At 40.4% G+C, this 19303-nt stretch overlaps 2 protein-coding genes across 4 annotated transcripts in view; one reads left to right on the top strand and one right to left on the bottom strand.

Annotated features, from left to right (window-relative positions):
* The first annotated feature begins 450 nt into the window (after nt 1-450).
* On the top strand, nt 451-14047 carry NDUFAF1 (NADH:ubiquinone oxidoreductase complex assembly factor 1). Its single transcript, XM_058541278.1, has 4 exons — nt 451-1100; nt 4143-4328; nt 13186-13260; nt 13807-14047. The coding sequence occupies exons 1-4, from the start codon at nt 525-527 to the stop codon at nt 13954-13956; spliced, it is 987 nt and encodes a 328-aa protein (XP_058397261.1). The 5' UTR covers nt 451-524; the 3' UTR covers nt 13957-14047.
* Nucleotides 14048-16530: 2483 nt separating this feature from the next.
* NUSAP1 (nucleolar and spindle associated protein 1) overlaps nt 16531-19303 on the bottom strand; it is a 32185-nt gene continuing 29412 nt past the window's right edge. For all 3 annotated transcript variants that reach the window (XM_058541275.1, XM_058541277.1, XM_058541276.1), the window contains 2 exons: nt 18547-18655; nt 16531-17466 (listed from right to left, as the gene is read on the bottom strand). In XM_058541275.1, the coding sequence (XP_058397258.1) occupies nt 17376-17466; nt 18547-18655 (200 nt within the window). In that variant the 3' untranslated portion in view covers nt 16531-17375. The remainder of the gene's footprint in view (nt 17467-18546; nt 18656-19303) is intronic.

Here is a 19303-nt window from a genome sequence, read left to right as displayed (position 1 = left end):
TTTCTGAGTCCGCATACAATGCTCACTGTAGTCCTTGTTTTTATGATGAAGTGCTGAAGTGTTAAGTCGGTTGGCTCAGGTCCTAGAGTGAATTAATTGTATATTTTATTTTAGGAACCAATTGTTTCTTTAAAAATCTAGCATAAAAATTTGCTTTAAGGTTGATAAAACCTCTTTAGGTAGCTTTCAGCACATATTGGAATAATTTTTGGGTTGATCGTTAGCTCTATGGACGGGCCTGTGTTTTTATTCGTCTTGGTATTTTTTTTCACACAGCAGTGGGATGCATTACATACAGTGCAAATAGTGCTCTGCTCATAATAGGGCCTGGGTAAATATTTATAGAATTAGAAAATAAATTCATGAATTTCATAATACATTATCCGTGTTGAATTTGAAATTGTGGTGCATTCATTGCTGTACTGGTAACTCTTCAACGTCTTTTCTGTTATAGGTGGAACTGGGCTATTTGCTTCTTTCCGTGGTAGCCCAGTGAGAAATTTACATTTTGACTTGCTCTCACCATGGCTTTGGTTCACAAATTGCTGAATGGCGCTTATATTCTCAGAAAATGCCTGAAGCTGAGTGTTGCATCATATCCACTTTGGGGTAGTCGCTTTGCAGACTATTGTTCCAGTAGTCTTCAGAAACCAGTGGCTGTTTCTGGCAAAGCTTCCTCTCAGAGGAAGACTGAAGGGGATTTGCAAGGACATCACCAGAGAGATGTTGCTTTGGATATAACTTCTCCTGAGGAGAAGCCTGAAGTTAGTTTTGATAAAGCAATTAAAGATGAGATAAAGGACCATTTTTCACGTTTGAAGGATGATATTGTGAATCATTGGATAGGGCCTGAAGGCCGCCCTCTGCATGAGGTCTTCCTGGAACAAGCCAAGGTTGTCTGGAAGTTCCGTGGAAAAGAAGATTTGGATAAGTGGATAGTGACTTCTGATAAGACAATTGGAGGCAGAAGTGAAGTGTTCCTGAAAATGGGCAAGAATAACCAAAGTGCACTACTGTATGGGACTCTGAGCTCTGAGGCGCCTCAGGATGGGGAGAGTGGCCGCAGTGGGTACTGTGCAATGATATCCAGGATTCCAAGGGTAGGTGAGGCCCAGCAGCCTCAGTTTTCTAGTGAACTGGGGTGAACTTCATTGTAGCATGAACTATAGCAGACAGCTTTTGTTTCTGTAAATGAAAACACCTGGTATCTCTTCTGTGTATGGGGTTAAATAACTACTGGGCACAAGTGTAAAGCGGAAGCACAAGGAGGAAATGGTTCTAGAGGAGGAGTTTCTTGTTTCTGGGCATCACCTTGGGCCAAGGTGGGACATTCTTATGTTTGAGGAGCCCTGAGAGGTTAGACATTTGAAAGATGATCTGGGGAGATTCACATCTCCTCTAACGTAGACCATAGAACCCATAATGTCCAGGGGTTCCTTAGAGTGGATGTAGGGTCAGCTTGTGGCTTTTTTTTTTAAGTAAACTTAATTTTAGAAGTTTTAGATTTACAGAAAAATTGCAAAGATAGTACAGAGAGTTCCTGTATGCACCTCACCCAGCTTCTCCAGTTGTTAACTTCTTACATTACTATAGTCCATTTGTCCCAACTAAGAAACCAACATTGGTACACTACTATTAGATAAATTCCAGACTGTATTGGATTTCACTAGTTTTTCCACTAATATCCTTTTTCTATTCCAGAATACCACATTACATCTAGTCATGTCTCCTTAATCTCCTCTGGTCTGTGACAGTTTCCTGGTATTTCCTTATTTTTCTTGAGGATTTGAGAAATACTGGTCAGGTATTTTGTAGAATGACCCTCAGTTTGGGATTTTCTGATGTTTTTTTGTCCTGGTTAGGCTGGGGTTCTGGGTTTTTAGGAAGAATACTACAGAGTTGAAGTACTCTTCTCATCACATCATATCAGGGGTCATGCTAGCAACATGACTTATCACTATTGTGTTAACCTTGATCACCTGGTCAAGGTAGTGTTCCAGGTTACCATTGTTAAGTTACTTGTTTTTCTCTCCTTTCCATACTCTGTTCTTTGGAAGAACACCCTACATTGAATGTGAGTGGTGGGGCATGGGTTTAAGCTCTATCTCCTGGAAGTAGTGGTGTTCACATAAATTATTTGGGATTCTTCAGTAAAGGTTTGTTTCTTCTCCCACACTTATTTATTTATTCAGTCATTTAGTATGAACTCACACTTTGGATTATAATTCAATACTATGTTATTTATTTTGTTGTTCAAATTGTTCCAGCTTTGGCCATTGGGCGCTCTTTCAGGTTGGTTCCTATCCCTTTGATATGCCCCCACCCTTTTGTGTTTTGAGCACTCTTTGGAACTATAAGATGCTCTAAGCTCATCTTGTATTTTCCCTGTTCCAACCCTAGAATTAACCATTTCTCAAAGGAGCCCTGGTTCCTTTTTTTGGATAATGGTATTAGAAACCAAGATCTGGGTGCTGAGTATGCTTGTTGCTACTGGGTTGCCACTACTTCTAGGCGCTCTCAGTGGACACAGCTGGGAAATATATGTATGCATACCAACGTGTGGAAACACACTTGTCTATAATTTCTATATTTATATTAACCTAAATATGAGTTCATACTGATGGTCTGACTAATCTAGTACCATATGATTCATTCTAGCCTTCCCCCTCTTATCTGTAACTTCTCTCTAACAGTGAGAAACCTGTCTCCCATCATTTACCATCCGTTTACTTATTAATTATACTAAATAAGTAACATTACTTATACATGTAAAGCACTTTTGGAATTTTTAACCCATAACTCTGAGAGAAATAACTTTACCAACTAGAGTACAATGTTGACATATAGTTCGTTTTATCTGTAGCGTTACAGTTTCCAGTCAGAACACTATTTTCCAAAGTTACTTAGGTCAGCTCTTTTGTCTTCACTACCAGTCTATGGCTTTTTGCAAATTTGCCCACCAGGCTTTGTTTCAGGGTGGGCTGGACAGGCTCCCGTGCCTGGCCTTGGCCACAGCCCCTGATGTTTGCTTGGATATTGTGCTTTAAGGAGAAAGGCAAATGTTAGGAGTAGTCTGAGGCTCCCTCTCTCCGGATAATGATGAAAAAGAAAAGTATGTGTTCTTTCAGAGGCAACAAACTTTGCATACAAAATTTTTTTCTGGCACTGAAAATCCACAAAATGGATTTGGTCAGTCCACAGTAGAAAATAATTGTGGCTAGTTACCTACTTTGGAGTAATGAAAATAGTTGATAACATTTATTAAATGTACCCTGCCAGTCCTTGTGCTAATTACTTTATATACATTATCCCTTTTATTCCTCACAACAATCTTGTAAGGTATGATCATCCCAATTGTACAGATGAGGAAACTGAGTCTTGGGGAGATTTAGTAACTTGTCCAAAGTTACACAGCTAGTAAATAATAGTTCATATCTGAGCACTGGTATTCTTGAAATCAGAATACCTCTGAGATTGCTATAAACACCTTTGGAAACTAACACTAAATCCCACTTTCAAAGAGAGAGAGAGACAGTATAGATAGTTGTTAAGAACAGATTCTGGAGTTGAACAGCACTGGATCTACCCCTTATTAGTTGAGTGCTCAGTTGATTCATCTATAAAATGGAGTACAATGATAGTATCTATCTCAGGGCTGTTGTGAGGATTAAATTATGCATGCAAAGTGCTTAATGTAAGTATTCAATGGATGGTAAGCATTATAATGGATGACATTATAAAATGTCAGTTTTAAAACTTGAACTTTTTCATAGTTTTCTCAATTATGGGTAGGCAGCTGTCATAAAATGACCCACTCAGAAGCCATTGCTCCATAGGACCAGGGAAGAAAATTACATACAGTAATTCATTTCCATTCAGTGAACACAAGTGAGTGCCTTCCCTGTGTAAACACTATCCTGAGCCTATCATGTCTTAAACATTACCTTAGAAACATACAACTATGTCAGTATTTTGTACTAAAATAAGAATCACCAGATTTATCTGTCTCATGATGGTAGTAGAAAGCCAAAAAAGACAAAAAAGTGGCTAGTGGATCCTTTGATGCTGCTGACTTGGTGATGACTCACATTTTGCTAATAGTGGAAAATGAGGTGAAATTAACTTTCCTTTTTGTATCTTAGGGCCCTTTTGAGAGAAAGAGGTCTTATGATTGGTCCCAGTTTAACACGCTGTATCTCCGTGTCCGTGGTGATGGTCGGCCGTGGATGGTGAATATCAGGGAGGACACGGATATAATCCAGAGGAAGAATCAGATGTACAGTTACTTCATGTTCACCCGTGGGGGGCCCTACTGGCAGGAGGTCAAGGTAACAGCACAAGTCTTTACTGTTTATGAAAATAAGGTCTTTTGAGATTATGGTTACCTTGTAGTTTTCTTTTTCTCATTAATCTTTCTTGAAAGATGTGGGGAGGGAAAGAAGGAAGAGGATCTGGGGGCAAGGTTTACATAATTGATTTTTTCTTTCATTAATATACATGTTAGCTTACTACCAGTAAATTTTTTTTTTTTTTTGTGAGGAAGATCAGCCCTGAGCTAACATCCGATGCCAATCCTCCTCTTTTTTGCTGAGGGAGATTGGCCCTGGCCTAACATCCGTGCCCATCTTCCTCTATTTTATGTGGGACGCCACCCCAGCATGACTTGACAAGCAATATGTTGGTGCGCTCCTGGGATCTGAACCTGTGAACCCCAGGCCGCCAAAGCGGAGCATACACACTTAACCTCTGCGCCACCAGGCCAGCCCCCCAGTAGATATTTTTAATAAGGAACTCGCGAGGTCCATGCTAAGTCATGGGTATACTTCTGCTCTGTGCCCAAGTAAATGTTTCTTTTTAAGTTTCTGCCATGTCACCTCCTCCAGGCATCTCTACTAAGCTAGTGTCCCTACCTTAGTAGAAAGGATCCCTTGAGAGGAATAAATACTTCAGACTTTACAATCATAAAAATTTTTATTTCTTGGTAATATAAAGCAGTCTTATTTTGTGAGTGAGAAGAAGCTTTGAGAAGGTAAATGATGTTAACCTGGAGGAAAATAAGTGGAAATTTAGGGCCTGAGGGCAAAATCAAGTACCCATTCCTTTCATCTGCCTACTGAAGATTTTTAATCCATAAACTCCCTCAAAAGAAAGTGCCCATTTTGCTCATACTTACACCTAAGGGTCATCCTGGATTCCTTTCTCCCTCGCCCCACATCCAGTCCATTAGTAAGTCCCGTCACCTCTATTTCCAGAGTCCACCCGGAAGCTGACCTTTTCTAGCCATCTCTTTTACTCACACCCTAGTCCAGGCCTTTGGATTACTGCGGCAGCTTCTTCATTGATTTCGTTCTTTGTCTTCTTGCCCCCTAAAATCTACTCTCCACACAGCAGCCAGAGTGATCTTTCTAAAATATCGTTCAGGGGGCCGGCCCCATGGCTTAGTGGCTAAGTGCGTGTGCTCCACCGCTGGCGGCCCGGGTTCGGATCCCGGGCGCGCACCAACGCACTGCTTGTCTGGCCATGCTGAGGCGGCGTCCCACATACAGCAACTAGAAGGATGTGCAACTATGACATACAACTATCTACTGAGGCTTTTGGGAAAAAAAGGAGGAGGATTGGCAATAGATGTTAGCTCAGGGCGAGTCTTCCTCAGAAAAAAGAGAAAGATTGGCGTGGATGTTAGCTCAGGGCTGATCTTCCTCACAAAACAAACAAAAAAGAATATACAAAAAAAAACAACAAAAAACACGTAGTTCAGATCACATCACTCAACATGTTTAAAACCCTCCAGGGGCCCGCCCCGTGGCGCAAGCAGTTAAGTGTGCGCGCTCCGCTGCGGCAGCCCGGGGTTCGCAGGTTCGGATCCTGGGCGTGCACCGACGCATCGCTTGTTAAGCCATGCTGTGGCGGCATCCCATATAAAGTAGAGGAAGATGGCCATGGTTGCTAGCTCAGGGCCAATATTCCTCAGGAAAAAAGGGGAGGATTGGCATCAGATGTTAGCTCAGGGCTGGTCCTCCTCACAAAAAAACAAAAAACAAAAACAAAAAAAACCTCCAGTGGTTTCCCCTTACAGTTAGAATCAAGTCCAAACTCCTTAACATGGCCTACTGGGCCTACTACATCGGACCCTCGTCTTCGTCTTCAGTCTCCCCTTCTACCTCCCTCCTCCACAGTCGCCCCTTTGTTGTGGGTCATACTCAGCAAGCTCTCTTCTGTCTCAAAGACTTGTACTTAGTGTCGTATCTGCTGCTATGCTCTTCCCCCATATCTTCACTTGCTTTCTCTTTGTATCATTCACCTCTCAGCTCAAAAGTCGCCTCAGAGAGGCCTTTTCTGATCCCTCTAGCTAAAGTTGTACCCTCTAACCCAACCACTTTCAATAACATCACCCTGTTTAATTTTTTCATAGAACTCATCACTAAGTAAAATTATTTTTACTTTTTAAAAAAATTTTTTAAATTAATTTTACTTTTAGTTTATTGTCATTCTCTACCCTGCTCCCCTGGAACATAAATTCTGTAAATTCTGAGAGCAAGGACCTTGTCTGTATTGTTCATATCTGTTTCCTCTACACCTCGAACAGTGCCTAGCATAAAATAGGCACTCAGTACATATTCGTGCACTAATATGGATATATAACCAAAATATTGTGACATGTAACACTTGTATACAAGTAATATATATAACTGATTATTAAGTATTTCATTATCAAAAATTTGGAAAATGCAGAAAAGGAAAAAAATGGGTTTTTTTTGTGAGGAAGATTAGCCCTAAGCTAACATCCGATGCCAATCCTCCTCTTTTTGCTGAGGAAGATTGGCCCTGGGCTAACATTCGTGCCCATCTTCCTCTACTTTATATGGGACGCCACCACAGCATGGCTTGACAAGCGGTATGTTGGTGCGTGTCTGGGATCCGAACCTGCCAACCCCAGGCTCTCGTAAGCGGAGTGTGCGCACTTAACCGCTACGCCACCTGGCTGGCCCCAGGAAAAAAAATCTTGAAGTACCACCTACCCAGAGGTAAAATACTATTTTTATACTTTTTTTTTTTTTACAAAAATGGTATTGTGCCAATGCTGTTTTATAACATATATTGTTCACTGAACTGAATATTATATACAACTTTCTTTTTTTCTTTTTTTATAATTTTTTTTCCCCCCCGAAAGCCCTAGTAGATAGTTGTTATGTCATAGCTGCACGTCCTTCTAGTTGCTGTATGTGGGACTCGGCCTCAGCACGGCCGGAGAAGCAGTGCGTCGGTGCGCACCCGGGATCCAAACCCAGGCCGCCAGCAGCGGAGCGCACTCACTTAACCGCTAAGCCACAGGGCCGGCCCTATATACAACTTTCTGTTGAAATATATTTCTACATCATTTTTAATGTCTGCATGATATTTTATTATAGAAATAGACCACAGTTTACTTAATCCATCCTCTATTGTTGTTACATTTAGATTATTTTCAGAGTTTTTCACTATTGTACCAAACTCGGAGGTAAACATCCTTAATTATTTTCTTAGGATATATTCTTGGAAATAAAATTCCTAGAATAAATAGTATCTACAGTTTTAAGGCCTATGATGCACATTGCCAAATTATTCTCCAGTATCACTATCATTTAACCAGTAACAGTTACTTTCTTTCCTGAAAATACATGTAGTCCTAATCTTTGACTGGAAATAATAGTTGTTTGCATAGCTCTCTTTAAATTATTAAGGGAGCCAACGCAATCCTGAGAAAAAAAAATAAAGCTGGAGGTATCACAGTCCCTGACTTCAAAATATATACAACAAAGCTATAGTAATCAAAACAGCATGGTACTGGGACAAAAACAGTCACACTGATCAATGGAACAGAATTGAAAGCCCAGAAATAAAACCACACATCTATGGATAGCTAATCTTCGACAAAGGATCCGAGAACATACAATGGAGAAGGGAAAGTCTCTTCAATAAATGGTGTTGGGAAAACTGGACAGCCACACGCAAAAGAATGAAAGTAGACCACTATCTTATACCATACACAAAAAGTAACTCAAAATGGATTAAAGACTTGAATGTAAGACTGAAGCCATAAAACTCCTAGAAGAAAATATAGGCAGTACACTCTTTCACATTGGTCTTAGCAGTATCTTTTCGAATACCATGTCTACTCAGGCAAGGGAAACAAAAGAAAAATATAAACAAATGGGACTACATTAGACTAAAAAGCTTCTGTAAGGCAACAGAAACCATCAACAAAATGAAAAGACAACTCACCAACTGGGAGAAGATATTTGCAAATCATATATCTGATGAGGGGTTAATTTCCAAAATCTTTAAAGAACTCAAACAACTCAACAACAACAAAAAATGAACCCCCTGATCAAAAAATGGGCAGAGAACATGAACCGACATTTTTTCCAAAGAAGATATACAGATGGCCAACAGGCACATGAAAAGCTGTTCAACATCACTAATTATTAGGGAAATGTAAATCAAAACTACAATGAGATATCACTTCACACCCATCAGAATGGCTATAATTTTTTTTTTTTTTTTTGTGAGGAAGATTGGCCATGAGCTAACATCCGTTGCCAATCTTCCTCTTTTTGCTGAGGAAGATTGCCCTGAGCTAACATCTGTGCTCATCTTCCTCTATTTTGTATATGGGACGCCGCCACAGCATGGCTTGATGAGCGGTGCGTAGGTCTGCGCCTGGGATCCAAACCTGGAAACCCCAGGCCGCCAAAGCAAAGCACACCAACTTAACCACTACACCACTGGGTCAGCCCAGAGTGGCTATAATTAACAAGACAAGAAATAACAAGTGTTGGAGAGGATATGGAGAAAAGGGAACCCTCATATACTGCTGGTGGGAATATAAACTGGTGCAGGCACTATGGAAAACAGTACTGCGATTTCTCAAAAAATTAAAAATAGAAATACCATATGATCTAGCTATCCCACTACTGGGTATTTATCCAAAGAACATGAAATCAGTAATTCAGAAAGACATATACACCCATATGTTCATCACAGCATTATTCACAATAGCCAAGATGTGGAAGCAACCCAAGTGCCCATCAGTGGATGAATGGATAAAGAAGATGTATAGGGCCCGCCCCGTGGCTTAGCGGTTAAGTGCGCACGCTCTGCTACTGGCGTCTCGGGTTTGGATCTAGGGCGCACACCGACGCACCGCTTCTCCGGCCATGCTGAGGCCACGTCCCACATAGAGCAACTAGAAGGATGTGCCACTATGACATACAACTATCTACTGGGGCTTTGGGGGAAAAAAAAATGAGGAGGATTGGCAACAGATATTAGCTCAGAGCCGGTCTTCCACAGCAAAAAGAGGAGGATTAGCACGGATGTTAGCTCAGGGCTGATCTTCCTCACACACACACACAAAAGAAGGTGTATATATATATATACACACACACACACACATATATGTGTGTATATACACACACACACGTGTGTATATATATATACACACACACACACAATGGAATATTAGTCACAAAAAAGAATGAAGTACTGATACATGCTACATGGATGAACCTTAAAGACATCATGCTACGTGAAATAAGCCTGACACAAACGGATAAACATTTTATGATTCCACTTATGTGAGGTATCTAGAATAGGCAAATTCAGACAGAAAGTAGAACAGAGGTTACGGGGGCAAAGAAGGGGAGTTATTATTTATACAGTGGAATACTACTCAGCCATAAAAAGACAAAATTCTGCTATTTGCGACAACATGGATGGACCTTGAGGGTATTATGCTGAGTGAAATAAGTCAGAGAAAGACAAATACCATATGATTTCACTCATATGTGGAAGATAAACACATAGATAAGGAGAAAGATTAGTGGCTACCGAGGAGAAAGGGAGTGAGGGAGGGTGAAAGGGGTAAAGGGGCACATGTGTATGGTGACCATCCATAAAAACTAGACTGTTGGTGGTGAACACGATGCAGTATATACAGAAACTGAAATATAATATACACCTGAAATTTACACAATGTTGTTAGCCAATATGACCCCAATAAAATAATTTAAAAAAAAGAGAAATTAAGGGAAAGTGTTGGGGAAGAGATTTTTTAAAATTAAATGTTATTAATTGCTTTTCACTTCTTCATGAATAATTTTCCTTTAGTAGATAGAAGTGAGATGTTCCAATTATACAGAGAAAACAGGAAAATGATGGAAAAATTGTGTATATTAGTTTTCTGTCACTTGTAGAGAGAAAACAACTGTTTTTCTTTTTATGCAAGCTTTACAGATTTATTGTTTCTTCTTCATTTCTTTCTAGGCTAAAAATATCCAGTTCCCTTGGTGTGGAGACTGGTCTTAGAGAATTATGTGCCAAAAAGACAAGAGATTAGCTTGAGGGGACCAGTGGGGTGGGTGACACATACTCCTTGGATGGCAAGCAGGTAGCATTGATTCCATTTCCAAAATATATTTTGAATGATGAGGTAGATGGTGTGCCAAACTAGGATGTAAAATGAGAAATTGACCGGGGGGTTTCTTCTAAGTTCGTTTGATAGGAATGAAGGGAGCAAGTGAAATAAGAATGGGACTGCATTTATTTTTATTTTTATTTTTTTTGTGAAGAAGATCAGCTCTGACCTAATAACATCTATCACCAATCCTCTTTTTGCTGAGGAAGACTGGCCCTGAGCTAACATCCATGCCCATCTTCCTTCACTTTATATGAGACGCCACCACAGCGTGGCTTGACAAGTGGTGCGTTGGTGTGCGCCCGGGATCCGAACCCCGGGCTGCTGCAGCAGAACACGTGCACTTAACTGCTATACCACGGGGCTGGCCCCTGTGACTGCATTTAGATTTGCTGTGTGAGCAAAATGATCTTGTGCAAAGCTGGTTTATTATGAGCTTTGAATTGAGTTTGTTTTTATGTCAACAAGTGTTTTTGGTGATAATCTGAACAGTACAGTTTTTTTTTTTTCCCTTTTTCTCCCCAAAGCCGCGGTAGATAGTTGTATGTCATAGTTGCACATCTTTCTAGTTGCTGTATGTGGGACGCGGCCTCAGCATGGCCGGAGAAGCAGTGAAGTGCACGCCCGGGATCCGAACCCTGGCTGCCAGCAGCGGGCCGTGCACACCCAACCGCTAAGCCACGGGCCAGCCCAATCTATCTTTTTTTTTTTTTTTGAAATCTATCTTTTCATTTTAAAGTAAGTTGCTGACATCAGTACATTTTGCCCCTAAACATTTCAGAATGCATATCATTAGACTTCAATATTTATTTAGGTTTTTTTGAGGCCTTTTTAGAAAAACGTAAATGAGATTATACCATAGATTTTGTCTCTCTCTTCATTTTTTTTTTTTGGTGAGGAAGATTGGCCCCGAGCTAACATCTGTGCCAATCTACCTCTGTTTTGTATGTGGGACACCACCAGAGCATGGCTCGATGAGCGGTGTGTAGGTCCACGCCTGGTATCTGAATCTGTGAACCCCGGGCCGCCAAATTGGAGCATGCAAACCTAACCACTATGCCACTGGGCCAGCCCCTGTATCTTCCTTTTTTACTAATGATATATTGTGGAGGTCTTCCTGTTGCATCCTGTGTAGATCTACTTCATTTTTTTTTTTTTTTTAGATCTACTTCATATTTAAAAATAGCTGCATAGTATTCAATTGTATGTATGCACCATAATTTTTTTAACCATTTCTCTATTTTTTCGTTTTTGCTATTAGAAAAAGCTATATCTTTATGTGTTTGTCAGAGTTTATCTGAAATATAAATTCCTAAAAGTGAAATTGGTAGGTCAAAGTTGTGGCATTTCGAATTTTGCTAGATATTGCTGTGTTAGTTTTCTATTGCTACATAAAAAATTACCAAATTTAGTAGCTTCAAACAACACACATTTGTTAGCTCACAGTTCTGTAGGTTGTAAGTTGGGACACGATATGGCTGGTTTGATGCTCAGGGCCTTATAAGGCTGAAATCAAGGTGTCAGTTGGGCTGTGTTCTTTCTAGAGGCTCTGGGGAAGAATCTACTTCCAGGCTCATTCTGGTTGTTGGCCAAATTCAGTCCCTTTGATTGTAGGACTGACATCCTTGTTTCCTTGCTGGTTGTCAGCTGGGGGCCACTCTCAGCTCCCAGAAGCTGCCTGCATTCCTTGCCATTTAGCTCCCTCCATCTTCAAAGCCAGCTGTGGAGAATCCGGCCCCCGGCCCCCCACCCCCCATCCCCCACCCCCCATTGAATCCCTCTCCTGCTTCTGATGTCTTTCACCAGAGTCCCTCCTTCTGTGGGCTTAAGTGTTTGGTTTTTGTTTTTGTTTGTGAGGAAGATCAGCCCTGAGCTAACATCCAATGCCAATCCTCCTCTTTTTGCTGAGGAAGACTGGCCCTGGGCTAACATCCCTGCCCATCTTCCTCTACTTTATATGCGAGGCCACCACAGCATGGCTTGACAAGCGGTGCCTTGGTGCGCACCTGGGATCCGAACCTGGGAACCCTCGGGCCTCCGAAGCAGAGCACATGCACTTAACCGCTATGCCACCAGCTGGCCCCGGGCTTAAGCGTTTAAGTCAGGCCTACAGAGGATAATCTTCCCTATATTAAGGTGAACTGATTTGGGACCTTACTTCTGCAGTTCCTTCACAGCAGCACTGAGCTTAGTGTTTGAATACCTGAAAGAAGGTGTGTGTACACTAGAATGTGGAAATCTTGAGGGGCATCTTAGAATCCTGCCTATCACAATTGCCAGCTGCCCTCTAAGAGTGGTACTAATTTGCACTCCTACTAACAGTATACAAGTGTACCTGTTCCTCCCCATCCCCGTTTTCCTACTGGGTTGTTTAATCTTTTTCTTAGTTATTTGTAAAAGTTTTGTGTCTAGGATACAAGTTTTTTGTCCATAAATGTTACAAATATTTTTTTCCTAGTTTATCCTTTGTCTTTTGCCGTCAGAAAGTTATAATTGTTCTCTACTATATCGCTTTTCCTTTGGGACTTCTGGCTTAGAAAGGTTTTTTCTAGAGCTTATTTTATTTCATTTAACAAAAATTTATATCTGTGGTCCAAATGACTAGCCACTTGTCATAACTGCATATATTAAATAATTTTAGAATTAAACTATTCTTTATCATTGCAATTCCATACAGATGTCTCAGTTGCTTACATTTCAGCTATGAAGTCAATGGTTTCTTCTTTCAGATTCCTTTCTCCAAATTTTTCTTCTCTAATCAAGGAAGAATCCGGGATGCCCAGTACCAGCTTCTGCTTGACAAGGTAATATTTTCCTGTACTTTCACTCAGAACTGTATTATCTTAAGTGAAACAGAACTCCTGTGTGGATGAGTTCAGTCCATTTTTGAGGGCTGACAAATGAAAGATGAAAATTCCTACTCAAGGCCCATGTTATACCCAGACAGATGTTGACTCAGACCTATCCTGTGAAGCAGACCTCCATCCTGGAGGAATTTCAGTATGGTCATCTTTTCAGCATGCCTGCATTTTATTTTAGCTTTAAAATAAGAAAACAGCATTAGAGTTCAGGAGAGCTTCAAGGAACCTCCATTAGCCATCCATGTTGTCCTCACTAGTCTTAAGTGGCACTACTTTAAAGGGAGAGGAGAGGAAGTAAAATGTGGAAAAGCAGCCCTGTACTTCCTCTTATAATTTGCTACAGCATATGAGAACTGTGGTATACTTGCTAAGGACTGATAGTACAAAGACCCAGCTATAGTAGTCATATCGTGGAATTTTAAAACTCCAGGAACAACATCAGTGCATCAGTGTAGGAGATTTTGATCAACTTCTCTATTTTAAATTTAGATCTCTTCTATTGGATTCACCCTGGCTGATAAAGTGGATGGTCCATTCTTCCTGGAAATAGATTTTATTGGAGTGTTTACTGATCCAGCCCACAAAGAAGAATTTGCCTATGAAAATTCTCCAGAGCTTAACCCAAGACTTTTTAAATAGAGATCTTGTGGTAGTTTTGTATTACTAAACTAAACGTCATAGGATCCATGATGACAGACAAAATAAAAGTATTTCTTTTGATGGCATCCAACCAATGGCTGGTATGTATTCCCTAAGACAAAGCTAAATGCCATTGCTAAGAGGGACCATATAGAGGGAAACACAGCATGAAACCAGGTTCTAAGCTATACCTTAACTTATAGAACGCAAGTACTGATGCAGAGGTACTATGTAAATAACTGTTTTTGGTTAGAATGATTCCTATTAGGAACAATTCCTACATGAGTAGGTGGTTTCCAAAGCAAGGAGTGTCCAAGATTACTGTTGATGGCTTTCTACCACTCTATTCCTTATAGGTTGCTTCTGTTTTATAACCTTTGAAGAAAGGAGACTGTCAAAGAATATTAAGATAAAGATGCTATAGAAGTCACTGGGAAAAGAGATACCTACTGTCTTAGTCTGCTTGGGCTGCTATAACAAATTAAGGTGGCTTAAACAACATACATTTATTTCTCATAGTTCTGGAGGCTGGGAAGTCCAAGATGAAGGTACCTGCTTATCTGGTGTCTGGTTAGTGTCCACTTCTTGGCCTCTAGACAGCCAGCCTTCTTGCTGTATTCTCACATGGCTGAGAGAGAACAAGTTCTAGTCTCTTTTTCCTTATAAAGGCACTAATGCCATCATGAGGGCTCCACCTTCACGACCTAATTACCTCCCAAAGGCCACACCTTCAAGTACCATCACATTGGGAATTAGGGTTTCAACATATGAATTTTGGGGGGACACAAACATGCAGTCCCTAACACCTACTTAGAGAGCTGGCCCTCCGAAGATGCATGATCCTTACTAGTTCTTTCTTTATAGTGACTTTTAATGTAACCCCTTAGATATTAGACTAATGTCCCCAAAGCTTCTCCAGTCATTTGAAGTATTACAGAGATTGCATATGCCAAAAATAAGGCTCTGATTAACAGTTTAAATCTATCAATTCTTGTCATCTTAGAGAGAGGAAGAGGTAGGAAACTATAATATAGCCAGAGTACTCTAAGAGAGCCAAGTTTAAAATAAGTAAGAGAATACACAAAGGCTAATGAATAGCCTTTTTCATCATCTTGGCCTAAAATCTATTGTGTATATTGTCATGTAATTATATTTTTATTTATTTATTTATATTTTTTTTGTGAGCAAGATCAACCCTGAGCTAACATCCATGCCAATCCTCTTTTTGCTGAGGAAGACCGGCTCTGAGCTAACATCTATTGCCAATCCTCCTCTTTTTTTTTTTCCCCCAAAGCCCCGGTAGATAGTTGTATGTCATAGTTGCACATCCTTCTAGTTGCTGTATGTGGGACGCGGCCTCAGCCTGGCCGGAGAAGCGGTGTGTCGGTGCACACCCAGGATCCGAACCTGGGCCGCCAGTAGTGGAGTGCGCGCACTTAACCGCTAAGCCACGGGGCTGGCCCTATATTTTTATTTTTAAAACTTCAAAGTTTTCAACTTTAAAACTTTATTGAGGTATAATTTACATATCATAAAGTTCACCTAATTTTAGAAAATTTCCATCAGCCTAAAAAGAAACTTCAATGCCCCTTTGCAGGCACTCTTCATTCCCACTCCCAGCCCCAGGTAACTACTAATCTATTTTCTCTTTAGGTTTATCTTCTCTGGATATTTCATATGAATAGAATCATACAATATGTGGTGTTTTGTGTCTGGCTTCTTTTTACTTAGCATAATGTCTTTGGAGTTTCATATATGTTGTAGCATGTTATCAGTACTTCATTCCTTTTTAGTACATAATATTCTTTTAGTCTATTTATCGATTGAGGGACAGTTAGATTTTTCTCCATTTTTTGGCTACTATGAATAATACTGCTATAAATATTTATTTGCATACAAGTTTTTGTGTGCACATCTGTTTCCATCTCTTGGGTATATAGCTAGGAGTAGAATTACTGGGTCATATGGTAGATGTACATTTAAGAAACTACCAAGCTTGGGCCGGCCCTGTGGCTTAGCGGTTAAGTGCACGTGCTCTGCTGCTGGCGGCCCGGGTTCGGATCCCGGCCGCGCACTGACGCACCGCTTCTCCGGCCATGCTGGGCCGCATCCCACATGCAGCAACTAGAGGGATGTGCAGCTATGACATACAACTATCTACTGGGGCTTTGGGGTGAAAATAAATAAATAAATAAAATCTTTAAAAAAAAAAAAAGAGAAAAGAAACTATCAAGCTGTTTTCCAAAGTGGTTGTATCATTTTACCTTCCCAGCAGCAGTGTATTTGACAGTTACCCAGAGGTCTCTTGATTGATCTGATCTCTGCCTCTTGATAGAAAAATCTGAATTTATTAAGCACCCAGGAGTATGCCATGTTCTGTGGGCTCATATATGTATAAAAATAAATATAACAACCTGCTGTGAAAATAAAAAAGAAGGACATGTCATTGCTTCTTGGGGTGGGAGTGAGTGGTCAGGAAAGGATGCACCAAGATTACAAGTAAACTCTTGTTAATCTTAGCTGGTCAACTGAATCTTGGAAGCCAATTATGTTTACAAAGAATGAATCTACCGCCATGAGAAGAAAATTTTATTTATGAAAATCTTAAGCAGTACAAAAATCAGAAGCTTCACTTAGGTGCAACCAACATGGATTTGATGCTAAGCAACTCTAGTCTTTTCCATAAATTGAATAAGATGTAAGTTTGACAGGGCACAGTAATCCTTAAAGCAGCAATCCTCAGATTTCATTATGGCCCTGTATATTTTTAAATAAGCAAGGCTAGAATGGGCTATAGTTTTTGGTTTTTGGGTTTTTTTTATAGTTTTTGTTTTTAAGAATATATTGCGTGACAGATGGCAATTACATGAAGTGATCTGAACAAAGGTACAAATAAGCTTATACAAAACGCTTCACATAGGTAAAATATTGATGTCATAACCAACCCATATGGCCCACAGTTTCATTAAGACTACTAGATTCTCTAGAGGATGAAGAGTTGGCCTTTCCCAGCTTACCCTATCTATAATTTGTTATTGTTAAATTTCTACTAAAGCTTGTGGTATAATTAGCTATCATCAGGTAAATGCTTTTGCCTAGAAGAGGATTACAGTTCTGTTAATATTAAAGCCAGCAGAGAGAACTTAACATTAAAAATCTACATCAAGAATCTATAGGCTGGGTTTCATTAGAAAACTGAGTTGTACAGGGACTTAGATAAAAACCAGTTCAAAGAATTTGTGAGCTTTAAGGTAATAGTGTCTTCTCAGAGATGTAGCACATGAAGAACCCACTGACAGTACATATACAATGAACGAAGTTAACAGAAAGTTTTTTGACGAAAGTGGGGAGGACAGTAGAAAAAATTTACAAGAAAAAGATTCAGAATAAAGGAATATTTACAGAATGTTAAAAAATTATTAATTTTCAGCCACAAGGCCCCTTCGAGCTCTCAAAACCTTTGCTTTCTTCTCCTTTCGTTCTTGCTCATGTTTCTTCCGTTGCTCCTCCCTAAGAGGGACAGGTACACATTAGGCTCTAGTGACACTCCACAACAGACCACTTGAAAGCACCTGTTGTTAGACTAACACCCAAACTTAAAAATGACACCCAGCACATTGGTGTAAAGCACACTCTTACAGGACACTGCCCTCTCTCTAGTGGTCTATGCCATGGAAGTCACACCTGTAAGTCACTGTTGTATTAAAGGGCTAGAACTTGGTATTTTCCTTTTTATGTTAATACAGCATTCTAAAATCAAGCATGGAACTGGAACCAGAAGGCACCTTGGTGATTGAATCCAGCCCCTGTAGTTCTTGTTTTAAATGAGAAATCTCTACATCTGGAAGTCCAAGTCAAAGGTCGAGCTCAAAATCACAGTCTAGTGAAAGTGCTGGAACTAGAACCAAGGTCTACTGACTTAAGCCACTAAGTTTTCCTAGATGAGATGGGGGCGGGGGGGGGGGGGAAGCCCGGGATCATGTTAACAATCTTAATAGCAAATACAGTTAGTAAAGGCCTTGGTGGTAGCTGGATATAGGCAGGTCAAATATAGGTAACCCCACATCAGGAGAGTTTTACAGGGAATCCACTCAACGAGGACCAGCTGTAGCCCAGGGGAAACTTGAGCTTTAACTTGGTTTTCATGTAGAAGGAATCCCCTAAGGATGGTCCTGGGATTCCCCCTGTGTAGGGCCTTAAAGCCTAGTAGCCTGGTTTCCCTGGGAGTGAGGAAGTTACCTCTATCTGCCCACCTAGGTGTGCTGGGCACTTGGATTGGTGTCTGGAGGGATATCCAGGTGCATTATTTGACCATTTAAGAGCAGTACTCTGAATATGGGTCCTCTTCTGAATCACCTGTAGAGCTTTGGAAACAGTGCACATGCTTGCGCCTCACCACAAACCTACTGAATTAGAACCCACTGTGGTGAGGCCTAGGCACATGTGCTTTTAGAAAGTTCTGTATGTGATTTCACTTCTACCTTCTTAAACACCACTATTACTGAGACTCTCTGTCCCTCAGAGGCTCTGCTTTTATATATAGTCTTTGAAAATGAAAAGAATTAGAGAACTGGATAATTTTGTACTCACCTGGTCTGGAGACGAGGTTGTTTGTAGGTTTTCTTGTGGAAGCTAACTCTGTTTACATGCTCATTCAGAGAATTATTTTCTTTCGATTGTCCCCATGGTTTCAGTTTTCCTAGTTTAGGACAGAGAAAACGACAGACTTAAAAAGATGCTTGTATTTATATTCCCAATTTAATTCTCTTCATCTGTGGCTACTTTCTTGCTATCAACATTTATACTTTGTTTTTATAGACATTTGCCAGTATAATTCCTCTATTAATTTCAATTTCATATTCCACAGATATAAATTGTATTTTTTCTCTAAATATTAAAGTGTGTTCTATTTTTTTTTTTTTTTTTTTTGTGAGGAGATCAGCCCTGAGCTAACATCCGCCAATCCTCCTCCTTTTTTGCTGAGGAAGACGGCCCTGGGCTAACATCGGTGCCTATCTTCCTCCACTTTATATGGGACGCCGCCACAGCATGGCTTACCAAGCAGTGCGTCGGTGCGCGCCCGGGATCCGAACCAGCGAACCCCGGGCCGCCGCAGCGGAGCGCGCGCACTTAACCGCTTGCGCCACCGGGCCGGCCCCAAAGTGTGTTCTATTTTTTAATCCTTGGAAAGTCACAGAAAAAAATCTTAATACTAAATACTTGAATACTAAAAATAAAAATCTAAATACTAAATCCAATTACACAGCACATTAAAAGAAGCCATCACAACCAAGTAATTTATTCTAAGGTTGCATAGGTATTTTGTTTAATATTAAAGTGTTATTTC

The sequence above is a fragment of the Diceros bicornis genome, chromosome 5 (assembly GCF_020826845.1).
Source record: "Diceros bicornis minor isolate mBicDic1 chromosome 5, mDicBic1.mat.cur, whole genome shotgun sequence".
Taxonomy (NCBI): domain Eukaryota; kingdom Metazoa; phylum Chordata; class Mammalia; order Perissodactyla; family Rhinocerotidae; genus Diceros; species Diceros bicornis.
The sequence above is the reverse complement of the archived record's forward strand: the minus strand, read 5'-3'. Positions and strand labels throughout refer to the sequence as shown.